Here is a 15,039-nt window from a genome sequence, read left to right as displayed (position 1 = left end):
CAGTCGCAATCAAGTTCCATCGACATGGCTTATTTCAAATATCGTTTACAGCAACAAATTAAAATTTGCAACAGATGCGTCATTATTATTCCACGTATTATCGTATTATCTAATGTATTTTACTCATTATATACTCCAGCTATGCCCGGCGCATGTGTGACGTACACGTTGATATATTCGTATACTTGTCAAGCTGAAAAAATGAATATTGGTTTCTCGTTGGGCTCGGCCGGCACACGAGCGTTTGAGGCGGTGTTGTTCTTCGGGGAAACGCCGCAACAGCATACACCGATATACGGCATCAACTACCACTGCGGCTTATCTAAACCTGTGTCCACTAAAGGATCTCTTAAGAGGACTTTAACCTTTTGGTGCAGCCCCTATCTCGTAGTCCATGGTTCAAGTATTTTTTTACAGATAGGGATCACTGCTCAAGTCTTCCTATTACAGTCTCTGCTGCCCTTTCTGCATATTCCGGGCGCGCAAGGAGGACGCAGTTAGCGTTTTCCTTCTCGTCGACAAAACAACCAACAGGGGAAGTTGAGCCACACGCCTTGAAGACATATATTTTTGTCTTACACATTACGATCGTCTGCCTTTCCCTCTCTTCCCGCGACCGTGTCTTCGTTCGCTAGAACAATGTTAGCGTTGACGTCGATATGCGCCGTGGAAGCCTTGCGTTAATTCTCAATAAGTGGCGAAATTCATATGCAAAGGGTTTCGTCTTTTCTTTTCTTCATGGGCGCCGTCACATTGCGTAGGCAGTGGCATGCTGGCAGTGGCATGCTGGCATTGGCATGCTGACTTGGGCGACTGCTGCGTGATGTGTGCCAGATATACGCTTGGCGGCAGTTTCTAGTCGATGGTGACGCTCTATTTAGCATGACTTGGCATCTTCCACGTTGGAAACGGTCCCGCGAGCCGTACTGAAGTGGTTCAATAGCTTCTGGTGGGGTCGAGGCGGACGGAGCACCTGCAGCGCGATATGTGCGTGCGTGTTTGAGCATGCAGTCAGCCTCTGAGATCAGTTGTGTATTTCTGAAAATTCGTTTTACTAATGAGGCCTTACTGCAGCATTCTCACTGCATGTCTAATCTGTGGTTTAGCAGCAATGAGTAGTTACGAAACATATGACGATTCTAGCACAGCGGGTACAGTTCTGCTTCAGGATAAATTGTGCTGTTTACTTTTGCTAGCTGTTATCTGCAGGTGCATCGCGCAACTGCCTTGTCTGTTGGAGGAGGTTGCCGCCCACGAATAAAATAGTTTTAGTTAGTAATAAGAGCATACAGTACAATGTGAATCACACTTGTCGAGTGGGCGAGCGACCAGTCGCGGACTGCGCGAGTGTCCGAAGCAGTGACAGAGGCTGGGTTATAGATATGTTTGCGTTTTATAGCGCACGAAGCATGCGACATGATCATTCGAGGTCTTACTGCGGCGTTATCGTGTGTTCTTTCCTTTTTTGCAGCAGGAGAGGTTGTAACCCAGTAATATATTTTTGTTCGGTCTTGTTCGTCCCATCCTCAGCGACGCACTAACCCGTCTTACGGAAATTGTGTCCTCACAAATAGCTGTCCGATTCTTTAGATGCGATCTGTTTTGAATATTACTGCTTTAGAGGGCAAAAAGGCAATGCCAAAGCACTAACCTTATATGTATATCGCTGATTTACCAGCTGCAGTAATCGTTGTGTTGAGCAACGCCGTCGGCCTCATACAGGAGGTTAAAGTAGAGATAGCGTAGCGATTTCAAGTATACTAGACTTGAAATGTGCGAGAGCGCAAATGTTTTATAACGATTTGCGCTTCGATGTTTCGGGGATTGCATTGGCTTGGCCTTACACGAGCATTCGTATGTATTACTTTAGCTTTTAAAATTCACTTTTGCAAGTCACAGACGCCGGTTTTCTTCGACGAGTGAAAAAAGATACAGCTAAAATAGTTTGCAACACATACACACACCGCGGCCTATGTCGCACGTCGCATGTTTGCGCAGCCAAGAGAAATTTCCGAACACTGTAGTTACCGCTGCACCGAAAGGCTATGCAGTGGTTCTTCGGCGACTTTGTATGAACTTACATCCAGTAAATTTGGCGGAGAACGAGCTAGAACATCTCCAAATTGTTCCGCAAGACGCGACTGCAAAACATCCAAGCAGCGCCGCGCCTATAGCGCTGGCTAGCACAATCCAGAGAGGAGGAAAGGCTCCTCCGATGAAAAGGTTTATAGGGAAGAAACTCTTTAACAATGCCTGTAACGAAGGGAAGCTATAGATAAAACCCTGCGGTTCTAAACACATCAACATTGCCTTGTATTGTTCTGACTGTGTGCCTCAATGCTTTGCTGAAAGATATATCCAGGAGCCCGCCCAACTTGTTTCTTTGTGTGAAGTTTTAATTTTTTTTATATATATGTCAAAGGAATACTGAACAAACCTTCTGCCGCCCAGCTTTTTAGCCTAAACGAAAGCTTCTGTGTTGAAATTGGTTGACGCAACCTTGTTTTCAGGAAGGAACTAGCGGAAAATAATGAATTTAATGCATTTTTCGCAAAAATACCGCGTCTAGCGGCCTCGCAGCCAACTAGGGCAAGTAACGTTTCCCTAACTTTGTGTCAGATACCGGTATGCCAGCCATCGCCCGCCTCTGTCCACCCGCATGGACGGCGCCGGACGGCAGCGAACGACGTCTCAATTGCCCAGTTAATCGCGGCGGCATACTTGTTTCCGCAAGCGGAGCTTGCGCACAAGTCTTCAAAATCACCGTTTGCATTGTGTGCTGCTTTGTAATGTGATCAGTGAAGTACCTGGCACAACGCAGGAGAATGCCTCTACGCTGTTGCGCGCAAGGGTGTGAGAAAAGTATTGTCGGGAGAGACAAGCCGTCTCACACTTTTACGGCAGAGCCAAAGCTTCGAAGGATATGGATTCGTGCTGCGCGTGCATTGTAGCCAACATGGGTGCAAAGAGCAAAGCGCGCGGTCCTCATGCAAGCGCCGGCTGCCCCAAGGAGGTTTAAATGAAACTTCAATTTTTTCAAACCTCCTTCAGGTGCCCACCTCTGTTGCTGGCATAGAGTTTCGTACAATAATTACTAGAGGGAACTCAGGCGCTCATGTCTACGGGCACTGCAGTGGGGACCAGCATGCGAATTATGGGAAGTACATGTATCTGTCTATAAACCTCGTCGTTCTGGCTTCAAACGGCTTTGTCAACTCGTCATTTTCAACAAAATACTGCGTAATAAATAACTTAATAAACACTATTAATATTGTCCAACAGCAACACTCGAACACAGGACCTCTAGCACAGACGCCCGACATTAATGAAACCATTATGCCCCGGACGCATCGACAAGCTACATGAAACGCCCTTATGAATTTATCGCGGGCAAGCCAGTGCCTCGATACGCTTGGCGCGTTTCGATTTGGCCACCTAGGCAAGCTGAATCATCGCATCGATTGTGCATGTACGCAGCGTCTTCTGCACTTCGAAAAGTATAGATTGCTCTGTCATTTACGACAATTAAGGCATAAAAAGCGTAACAAACAAAGCCACAGGACCGTCTGAATCCAGAAGCATGAAGATCAGACAAATCCACGTACTTGTCATCGTTCCCATGATGGCTGAACGATTGCAGCGTCAGAGTTCCCTCTGGTAATTATTACAGGAAACTACGGTTGCTGCTGCTGTTGCTGCAATCCGGCACACATGACAACACGGCAGTCGGCGTGCAGCGGCCGCGCGCTTACATTCCTCCAAAAATACAGCCATTCGTATAAAAATGTGGGGAAAAAAAAAACCCAGCGTATGGGAACAGTTCCGTCTTCTGAGTCGAATTTCTATGCTTCCCTCATTTTTTGATATTTTTGTTCAGTATCGCTCCGAGGAATTTCAGAAAAGAGGTTTCTGAATAGCCTAGTCTCTTTTTTTATTTTTTAGAATAAAAAGCGCTTCCGCCCCTATATACATATACACATGTGAAGACTGTCACAAGAAAAAGAAAAACAGTCTAGCGCACTTATCACCCCCCCCGCTTCCCCGCCACCTAAACGCGCTCACGCACGTGTGCACAAAAGCCTTTTTCGAAGCCAAGAAAGGGTATCTTGATGTAAAAACCCAAAACCTCCACATTAGTCATTTTACTGTGCGGTTCAAACTTGGTTACCACACTTGAAGGTTCCCTCTTTCAGGATGGTTATGCAAAACAGGGCCGCATAATGGCAAAACTTTCCTTTCGTATAAGCCCCGTGCAGAATTGGTCATCGCCGATGTGGGGGTCCGGTTATCACACCGATCGCACTCATGAGTAGCGAGCGCCCTATTTTTGGTCAATATGAAAACACTGTTACGTAAAAGAAGTTACACGAAGACTGGCTGTGGTTTTCTTTCGCTGATAAGCACCGCCGAAAAAATATATATATATTAAAACACAACAGCGATGACGCTGTTGTATTTGATAGACTAGTTGCTAGCTTGATCTCTTCAAACCTACAGAATAAATTAATGTACAAGCTGCATGATCATCTAAACGAGAGAATTCATTGTTTACTACAAGGAGATGTAAGCCTCTACGTCAGATATACGTACTCATGCAATGTGCTGAGTGGTAGTCCTACATACCTTGTAAGTAGGCCAGTTCCCAACCAGTTGTGTAGCAGTTCGTACTCCGGCCCCTTTGCGAGAAGTGAACTGCTCGAGAGCACTTCCTATGATAAAAAAGATGCAGGAATTATTTTCCTTAGTGTTTCATTATTTCAGATCACGTAAGTTCCCCATAATCATATTTTCTGAGAGAACGATGTTGGGCGTATGGAGTATACCAGAGTTGCGGAGTGGCAGCTCCGAGTTGGAATGATTCCGATATCACCGCACATTTTGAAACTTGCGGAGTGAATTGGGAATGGAATGGGCACGTAGTCCTGCAGCAGCTAACGTTGATTTTAAGCGAGAGTAGAAAAGCGGTAAAATTTAGAATTGGATTAAATTAGATTTGGCCAATTTCGAATTGGAATAAATTAGATTTGGCTAATGGATTTCATGTACTTCGCAAGTTTTATTCAGTCTGTGCTGCTTCAGTATATACCTACAGGCGACTACAACAGGGCATTCTACCCATTTATGCTTTTGAAGTCCGGTAAAGATTCCTGCGTGACATGGTTCACGTGCATTTCAAGACAGCAACCTTTAGTTGTGAAAAATGATTCTGTTTACCGAGAACATGCTTTAGGACACAAGGAAGGGCGACAAAAATGACTTTGCAGGCAGCTGCACCCCTGCACGAGCCCACTGTGATTTGAAACGCGTGCCATATTTTCTTTGCACACTGTCGACTACCAATAAGCGATAAGAAGTTGTCAGAGAGGTGTGCTGGAAAAATAAGTTGTGTGCTTCAGCTAAAAGTAAAACAAAAGACGGTCTTGCAGAGCGTATCAATGCATTTCACTTCTACATTCGTCATAAAAGTGACAGAATAATCTAGCTGCACGCATAACATGCACAATGTTGTAATTTTATTGCAGATTTTAGGAATTGTGAAGCTTTTTCTTTTTTCTTCAGCAGGTTCAGGCCTTGTATCGCAGCGTGAGATGTTGTGGTGGACCGTCTAACGCGCGTGCAGCTAAAGTGAAACTAACTTCAGTGGTCACAAGCGGGCAGCTGTAGGCTAGTATTTCCAAAATCGCTGCCTAAATTGTGCTGTCTGATATTAGCGGTATGTCTGGGCATGAAATAAAAACAAAAAAAGCAGACCTATTTCGTAACTGAAGAAAAATCACATAAACACGACGAGGTGAAATTTCTCTTGCGAAAGCACAAGTTAATAAAGATTTTTTTCCTCATCATGACGTCCAAGAAGCCTATAGTTTAACTTAGCCCGTCCTCAATTCTTCGCTTTTTTTTCTTGTAAGGACTAGAGAGCAGATTCAGAAGATGGGACCAGCTTACAGGCTGCCACACTTGACACCTCATGGAGATATGTTAAGGGCAAAAACTGAATAAAAATTCATACTTTGCAATTACGTCATACATTCGTGACTTCTAACTCGTGCAGCTAAGCCACGTTTGTCGATGCTTTTTGAAGGTCTAGGCAATAAGAGTTTCAGGTAGAAATAAAACACTTCATGAAAAGTGAAGTGCTCATCTTCTATACGTGTAGAGAAGCAAAGTCACTAAGGTACGGGTACTGTATTAACCAGGCATGTGCTCTACGAGGAAAATTTATGTGCCCACCATCTGACTGTTCGTGCAATGCTTCTTTTAAGGGTTTCTCCTAAAGTTTCAGGCAAAGGGATTTTTGCCGAAGCTAAATTCGAGAAAAGGCTAAAAAACAGTAGATATTAGAGGTTACATACAAAATGCAATACAAAGATAAAAGCACACAAAGGGTACAGGCTTGCACTTGTGCGGAAATTAAGTACTTAACATTATTTGGAACGTTGTTAGGAATTCAAATATATGTTTTCGTTACCAGGCACGCAAGCGCAAGTAGTAAAAAATTTTAAAAAACACTGTTTTATTTGCTGGAATCGGGAGAATGGAATGGGCCAGCTCATCCACTCCAGGAGTGTGAATGGCCCAACTCTCACCATTCTGAGTAGTTAAATGGAATGAAATTACGGGGGATCACCACTATGCGGTATGAAGTGGGAATGAAATGGAGGGCCCCAATCCGCAATTCCGAACCATAGATGTTTCAATGTTTGTACACTGTACCAATGCTACTTGCACTGTAAATTATGCAGCAGATGGCACGGACAACCCAGAATTATGTTTAGCGTTAAGTGTCAAGCAATTATTTGCACACTGTTTAGCGAATCGTGGCTATGTGAATAACTGAGAAATGGAACATACCTCTACAAACTCTGCTTTCTGGAGGCTGACTGATGGCGTGGTCCCAATAAAGAACATATGCATCCCTTGCTTTTTATAAATATGGTGGAAACCAACGACAGCAGCAAACAGAGCTGGAAAGACAGAAACGCAATCGGGAGCTACAGATTCAACATAAATTGCGAGCACCCTGCGCGCTCAATGTTTGCATTGCCACGCTTTAAGAATAAATTCCTTGTTAATGAAACAGCATTACGAATATGAAGCGTTTCACCCGGTTTGTAACACAGGCGTAACTCGGAAGCAGTGTACTTAAAGGCGTAGGTAGGCGGAAAATGATATCAGTGCACAATATGCGTTCTTGCAAGGGTTCTAATGTGGTAGCATTATACACAATAAAACTTGGCCATTGGCGATGTGCGGAGCTATGTCCACGGCACAGCAACTAGCGTCGTGAGACCGATGGAGCGGGGAAAGGTAGGAGGAACGGAAAGGTGTGGCTTAGCAAGGCAGGTGACCGCAGGAGAGCTGCATTTCATTAAGCCCTCCAGCGCACTCCGGCTCTACGAAGGTGGTTGTAATAAAGCGATAGGTTTGGTTCGCATATATAACGATAGGTATGGTCAGCGTTTAGGGAAATCTATACGGACACCAGCATGTTATACTGTGTAGCGATAACTGTGAGGTGTATGTGTCGTGTTTAGGTGCAAGAACAACAACAGAAAACGCAGCAATAGTGCTGTTGTATGTTGGTTGACTATGGTTATGGTGGGGGGGGGGGGACATAGGCTCGTAGAGAGCAGCAGGTAGACAGCACTATATCATAATGTCACAATACCTCCCAAATAAACATGACGTAGATAACCGTGAGGATGTCAATAGATAATCACTGAACAATACAATCACAATTGGAATTAGACATTCGAGTGAAGTATGAGGACCTGTGAGTATTTTTTTACATTTTTTTAATTTCTTCATTTAACACTAGGTGACGTTTTCAAAACGTCTCTACACCATGTGAGAAATAACGAAATAAAACATTTGTAACTAAACTTGTAGAAATATCCTGAAAACTGTGCTTTTATAAAGAAGCGCCACCTATTACCTCATCACCGAATGCAAAAAATTATATTGTGTAAAATATTGCCCATGCCAGTTGAATACCCGAAATTTCTTAACTGTATGAAGGTCGACTGAAACGCCACTGTACACCTTATGTTACGGCATTTTCTTCGATAAATGTAGGTGATAGTAAGGTGATAGTAACAGTGACTCTAACGTGACTCACTGTCAGCTACTTGCAGTTTGCCGGCGCCGGGGCAAACGTGGATTCGTAGGATTCTTTAACATTGAATGATGTAAGGTGATTCCGAAAGAGCGTTACTAAAAAATAGTTCGGGCATCGTGTATAACTGTACGAAACCGTTCAGTCCGCTTCTTCCTATCGAAGTAACATCGCAACACCTATGAAACTTAAACTTCCAGTCTTAGTCTCCTATCTCTCGTCATTCGCAGGAAATTGTCTCGTCTTTGCCTCATTCATAAAATATACTACCCCAACAGGACCGTTAACTTTCTTCTCGCATTAACCACCAGCATAAAGTAGGCGTTTCCCCACTTAGAAACGTAATGTATCTTACTCATTCCTTCCAAAAACATGCTGAAGTTGGAATAATCTGCCTGCAGCTTTGGTCAACATTACAGATCCTCAGTGTTTTCGCACTAGGCTCACTAATGATATATAACACATATCGCGCAGCAAATGCTGACACGCACTTACTTTTGTGGTTTGTTCCCCGCGTTATTTTTCTTCGTCACTTATTACTACGATTGCTGCAGTGCTCTCTGCACTGAATTGTCCTTTTCTTGATATTGTTCCCATCGCTCTTGTTTGATAGAGTATTCTTACCATTTGCATTATTATTGATACTATGTCAATCCCTCTCCTCTATAATGCTCCCTACATGTAAACTCTGAGGGCAAAAAATAACATAGAAAATCATTATAAATCTGCTTTACACTTTGGTTGGGCGTGAACACGTAAATTGCAGAGCTTTCTATGGACCCTAAAAGACGCTACAGTGAATTTTTAAGCCGTTCCCTTCGCTACGAAAGGTAACCGAGGAATTATTCGGTGAAGTAGAGTCGTGAGGCGTCCCAATGGAAACATAACGGTTGCGGGCAAGAAGTGGCATCACTATGACAGATTCTGGCCTCGTTAGCTGATCTTTATCTCAGCGCGTTGTTACCTACGAGGACTAACAGCGCAGTACTCACTGAATATGTGTCTAGCCTTCTGGTATGAACGCTAGGTGAAGGGTATTTCGGTCGAGAAACTTCGACAAAGCCTGTGTTGCGGTTGCGGTTTGTAAGGAGATCCGCTGATAGCGTGATAGAAACTGCGTCGGCATAAACTTTCACAAATGGCAGCATTGCTCTATTAAACCAATAAGGTTTGCTTTACGTGACGTTAGTAAGTTGGTACTTGTTGCACCACGTTTTATTTTTTTTTTCATTTGTCTGTTTATTACAAGTCACAGAAACACGCTGCCCTTCGACAACTGCTTCTCGTATTGTGCTGTGCATTGATGCACTGACGCCAGTTGGATAAACGGGTGTAGTTGTCACTGCCAAAAAGCCTCCAACGCATACGCATTGTGGTGGAGATGATACTAATTGGTGCTCCAGAACCACTGGTCTTGAATAGGCGGCTTAGCTGGCAACAGATGTTTCACGGCGGCAGCTCCCAGTGCACCTATAGCCTATATGTACAACTTGGAGCCTCTTACAAAACAGTTAATAATACAGTTTTCGAGTGGTTGTCTTATCGCGCGATCGCTCGAAACACGGGGGATCGTGTGCGTGTTTGCTCTACATGAAGCGGTCACGGAATGAGTGCATTATTCATGTTAGATCATCATCATCATCATCAGCCTGGTTACGCCCACTGCAGGGCAAAGGCCTCTCCCATGCTTCTCCAACAACCCCGGTCATGTACTAGTTGTGGCCATGCCGTCCCTGCAAACTTCTTAATCTCATCCGCCCACCTAACTTTCTGCCGCCCCCTGCTACGCTTCTCTTCCCTTGGGATCCAGTCCGTAACCCTTAATGACCATCGGTTATCTTCCCTCCTCATTACATGTCCTGCCCATGCCCATTTCTTTTTCTTGATTTCAACTAAGATGTCATTAACTCGCGTTTGTTCCCTCACCCAATCTGCTCTTTTCTTATCCCTTAACGTTACACCTATCATTCTTCTTTCCATAGCTCGTTCTGTCGTCCTCAATTTGAGTAGAACCCTTTTAGTAAGCCTCCAGGTTTCTGCCCCGTAGGTGAGTACTGGTAAGACACAGCTATTATATACTTTTCTCTTGAGGGATAATGGCAACCTGCTGTTCATGATTTGGGAATGCCTGCCAAACGCACCCCAGCCCATTCTTATTCTTCTGATTATTTCCGTCTCATGATCCGGATCCGCCGTCACTACCTGCCCTAAGTAGATGTATTCCCTTACGACTTCCAGTGCCTCGCTGCCTATTGTAAATTGCTGTTCTCTCCCGAGACTGTTAAGCATTACTTTAGTTTTCTGCAGATTAATTTTTAGACCCACTCTTCTGCTTTGCCTCTCCAGGTCAGTGAGCATGCATTGCAATTGGTCCCCTGAGTTACTAAGCAAGGCAATATCATCAGCGAATCGCAAGTTACTAAGGTATTCTCCATTAACTTTTATCCCCAATTCTTCCCAATCCAGGTCTCTGAATACCTCCTGTAAACACGCTGTGAATAGCATTGGAGATATCGTATCTCCCTGCCTGACGCCTTTCTGTATTGGGATTTTGTTGCTTGCTTTATGGAGGACTACGGTGGCTGTGGAGCCGCTATAGATATCTTCCAGTATTTTTACATATGGCTCATCTACACCCTGATTCCGTAATGCCTCCATGACTGCTGAGGTTTCGACTGAATCAAACGCTTTCTCGTAATCAATGAAAGCTATATATAAGGGTTGGTTATATTCTGCACATTTCTCTATCACTTGATTGATAGTGTGAATATGGTCTATTGTTGAGTAGCCTTTACGGAATCCTGCCTGGTCCTTTGGTTGACAGAAGTCTAAGGTGTTCCTGATTCTATTTGCAATTACCTTAGTAAATACTTTGTAGGCAACGGACAGTAAGCTGATCGGTCTATAATTTTTCAAGTCCTTGGCGTCCCCTTTCTTATGGATTAGGATTATGTTAGCGTTCTTCCAAGATTGCGGTACGCTCGAGGTCATGAGGCATTGCGTATACAGGGTGGCCAGTTTCTCTAGAACAATCTGTCCACCATCCTTCAACAAATCTGCTGTTACCTGATCCTCCCCAGCTGCCTTCCCCCTTTGCATATCTCCTAAGGCTTTCCTTACTTCTTCCGGCGTTACCTTTGGGATTTCGAATTCCTCTAGACTATTTTCTCTTCCATTATCGTCGTGGATGCCACTGTTACTGTATAAATCTCTATAGAACTCCTCAGCCACTTGAACTATCTCATCCATATTAGTAATGATATTGCCGGCTTTGTCTCTTAACGCATACATCTGATTCTTGCCAATTCCTAGTTTCTTCTTCACTGTTTTTAGGCTTCCTCCGTTCCTGAGCGCATGTTCAATTCTATCCATATTATACTTCCTTATGTCAGCTGTCTTACGCTTGTTGATTAACTTCGAAAGTTCTGCAAGTTCTATTCTAGCTGTAGGGTTAGATGCTTTCATACATTGGCGTTTCTTGATCAGATCTTTCGTCTCCTGCGATAATTTGCTGGTATCCTGTCTAACGGAGTTAGCACCGACTTCTATTGCACACTCCTTAATGATGCCCACAAGATTGTCGTTCATTACTTCAACACTAAGGTCCTCTTCCTGAGTTAAAGCCGAATACCTGTTCTGTAGCTTGATCTGGAATTCCTCTATTTTCCCTCTTACCGCTAACTCATTGATCGGCTTCTTATGTACCAGTTTCTTCCGTTCCCTCCTCAGGTCTAGGCTAATTCGAGTTCTTACCATCCTGTGGTCACTGCAGCGCACCTTGCCGAGCACGTCCACATCTTGTATGATGCCAGGGTTAGCGCAGAGTATGAAGTCTATTTCATTTCTAGTCTCGCCGTTCGGGCTCCTCCACGTCCACTTTCGGCTATCTCGCTTGCGGAAGAAGGTATTCATTATCCTCATATTATTCTGTTCCGCAAACTCTACTAATAACTCTCCCCTGCTATTCCTAGTGCCTATGCCATATTCACCCACTGCCTTGTCTCCAGCCTGATTCTTGCCTACCTTGGCATTAAAGTCGCCCATTAGTATAGTGTATTTAGTTTTCACTCTGCCCATCGCCGATTCCACGTCTTCATAGAAGCTTTCGACTTCCTGGTCATCATGACTGGATGTAGGGGCGTAGACCTGTACAATCTTCATTTTGTACCTCTTATTAAGTTTCACAACAAGACCTGCCACCCTCTCGTTAATGCTATAGAATTCCTGTATGTTACCAGCTATATTCTTATTAACCAGGAATCCGACTCCTAGTTCTCTTCTCTCCGCTAAGCCCCGGTAGCACAGAACGTGCTACCGGGGCTTTTTAGATGCTCACAATAAATAAACATTTACAGAACATGTGCACTCACATGCGCTCAACCACGTTGGTCCTCCTTGTGAGCAGCTTTTGCGCAACGACAACAGGTTCACGTAAGGCAGTGGTTCCCATCTGCATGGCACACCCTTCAAGTTGCGGAACTTTCTCAACTGAATGAACTTCACTATAAGCAGGACAGCCATGACCGCTGAGACCACTACTGAGATGCACCACGCAAGAGCCAAAGCGAAGAACGATGCCGCTCCAGCCGCACCGTTCAAGCTCAGCAAGTCAAAAGAGCCATACGTCGCGGAGGACGACATTTCTGGGTGTTGTCACAGCTGCTGTAAACAAATACAAGAAAAAAAAACCGTTTTGGTTACTCCTTTCATAGAAACAAAAAGCAGGGATCAGGGGCGCAAGGTAGCCATCATATGGCAGCAAACAGCGCCCGTGCATTTCAAAGCTGTTGAGAAGAACAGTTTTAATCTTACACGTATTTCGTGCTCGGTTTTTAGTCTTCTTCAAAGATTATAGTCCCTCAAGAATGCAGCACTTCGCGTAGTCAATGGATGAATGCCCCGGTGGCATACGACATTTCGAATTCCTTTCCGGGCTTTACCGTATACTTTAAGACTTACAAACCCGTATACCTTAAAACAAAGCCAGATTCTTCACGTTCAATTGCCCAACGCAAATTGATGCACATATTATGGTCCTGAAACACAGGCGTGCAAACACAGACACAATGACGTTCACGTGGTCCTGTTGGTTCTATACTTGTGTCCGTCTCTGAACGCCTGTCAAATTCAGTAACATCAATCCCTAATACCAACTTGCTCAACTTTCAGTCGCTCTGATCCCCTCTTTCCCCTAGGATGCAGGAGGTTATAGGGCTCCTTCCAAACACGTCGACAAATATGCACCAGCGTTTGCCTTTCCTCACCAAATATGAAGCAAAAAGCAGAAAGGGAAAGCAGGAGCTCAGCTACGAGCACCACGTGCTGGCAGCTTTCCGAGCTGGCAGCTAGTGCACCAGCATGGCCTAAAAAATCGGCCAGCGCGAACTTTATCCGAGTGGTTATAGCACGATTCAGCATTGCTTACTTTTCTGGCATAAAAAAGACCAAGCTCCTTGCCAACGTCAAGAGGTCAAATGGACTTAATTTCGGTGTTTTTCAATGCATGCGACAAGCTTTGACTTGACACCTAGATAATTACCGCCGCGTTCCTGAAGGTTTTCTTTCGTAAGAAGTGTTTTGTTCGTAGGAAGTGCTTGTCATTGACCTGCCGCGTATGCTACCATGTTTTGCCGGTCAGTGCATGTATCTGCGAATGGTTTTAGGCTAGAAACTGCGAAATTTAAGTCGTAACTCTAATTTCGGGAATCAAAAAAGAAAGCAAAACACAAAAGTAGTAGCACACACATTCCATAGTTTATTTTTGCAAAACTTTCCGTTATAACCTAAAATATTCTGGAGATGCACCTGGATAAATATTATTTTACGTCACAATCTTCCGAAAGAAATCCTCCCAGAAAAGTCTGCACAGTTACGTAGTTTGCAGCGTTAAGAAATTGGCGTAAGGGAAACGAGGCCCCAGTTGCTATGGGTGCTTGTGGGCGCTCTTACGCTTGCATTGCAACGCCAAGAATAATTTAATAATCCAGCTCAGGTCTGCCCGCTCTATATACAGCCATCTGTCACAGCTACTTTCTCTGCTGCTGGAGTTCTTTACACTAAGCGATTTACATCAAGAATAGCGCGAAGCGAGCGCCTCTCATGCCAGCCGCATATCGTAGATTGCGACTGATATAGTGAGGCAATACAGGCGGGAGGGGGAACAGAGAGAGCGAAGGCAGGCTCTCAGCCGCTACATTCACACCTACCTTTCCGACACGAGGCGATGCAGTAGCGTTGAACGAACCGCCGTGAGTCACCAATGTAAGGTCTGCAGCCTCGGCCAGCAAATTGTCTCTGCCTTTTCGTGTGTCGCGGCACGACTGGGGCCACGCAACCGGCTCGGCTCGCCGTAGTTGCACGCCTCCGGAACACAGCTCGACGTTCCAAGCATCGAGCGAAGGCAGCGCCTCCTCCACCGGCGTCATTACGCGCGGACCCTGAAACGCCCTTGAAGCGGCTGCCTGTCACGTGCGCGGAGAGCGAGCGCCAAGCAAGAGCGAAAACGGGCCTGTAATCGAACAGCGCAGCGGAAACGTCTAGTGGAGTGCGCGGCTAAGGAAAGTGTAGAATGCGTAAACGCTCAGCCATATAACGCCACATATACGTCGCGTCAAGGCCGCGCCGGTCAGGAGCACACCGGCAATAGGGAACTTGTGTTTATTCCGTAGATTACGGACTGCAGTAGACTTGTTTACATATGTAGCAACGGGCAGAGGCTTAGTGCCCTCTACTTTACTAAAAGGAACCGAATTTCATGCACATGTCCAGGAACCTCACATGTATTAAATGTGTTTTGGGTTGTCGACAATGTTGGGGAGTTAGAATCAGACGTTGGCAAATGCCCTCACATTTAGGTTTCCTCCGTTAAACTCACGGCGCAAGTCACGTTCTCCCATCACCGTCACGTTATATAAGTTTCCAGC

The 15,039-nt window shown here is 44.8% G+C and overlaps 1 protein-coding gene across 3 annotated transcripts in view; it reads right to left on the bottom strand.

Moving 5' to 3' along the window:
* The window catches only part of LOC142583279 (cytochrome P450 4c3-like), a 44,390-nt gene extending 29,351 nt beyond the window's left edge, over positions 1–15,039 (bottom strand). Inside the window, exons 1-4 of one of the 3 annotated variants that reach the window (XM_075693701.1) lie at positions 14,323–15,039; positions 12,487–12,778; positions 6,853–6,965; positions 4,624–4,709 (exon numbers count right to left, since the gene is read on the bottom strand). In XM_075693701.1, coding sequence (XP_075549816.1) covers positions 4,624–4,709; positions 6,853–6,965; positions 12,487–12,757 — 470 coding nt within the window. In that variant the 5' untranslated portion in view covers positions 12,758–12,778; positions 14,323–15,039. The remainder of the gene's footprint in view (positions 1–4,623; positions 4,710–6,852; positions 6,966–12,486; positions 12,779–14,322) is intronic. The other 2 variants (XM_075693688.1, XM_075693695.1) reach the window with 2 other exon arrangements.

The sequence above is a fragment of the Dermacentor variabilis genome, chromosome 1 (genome assembly GCF_050947875.1).
Source record: "Dermacentor variabilis isolate Ectoservices chromosome 1, ASM5094787v1, whole genome shotgun sequence".
NCBI classification, from domain to species: domain Eukaryota; kingdom Metazoa; phylum Arthropoda; class Arachnida; order Ixodida; family Ixodidae; genus Dermacentor; species Dermacentor variabilis.
Note: the sequence above shows the minus strand (reverse complement) of the source record. Positions and strands in the feature narration are given on the sequence as shown.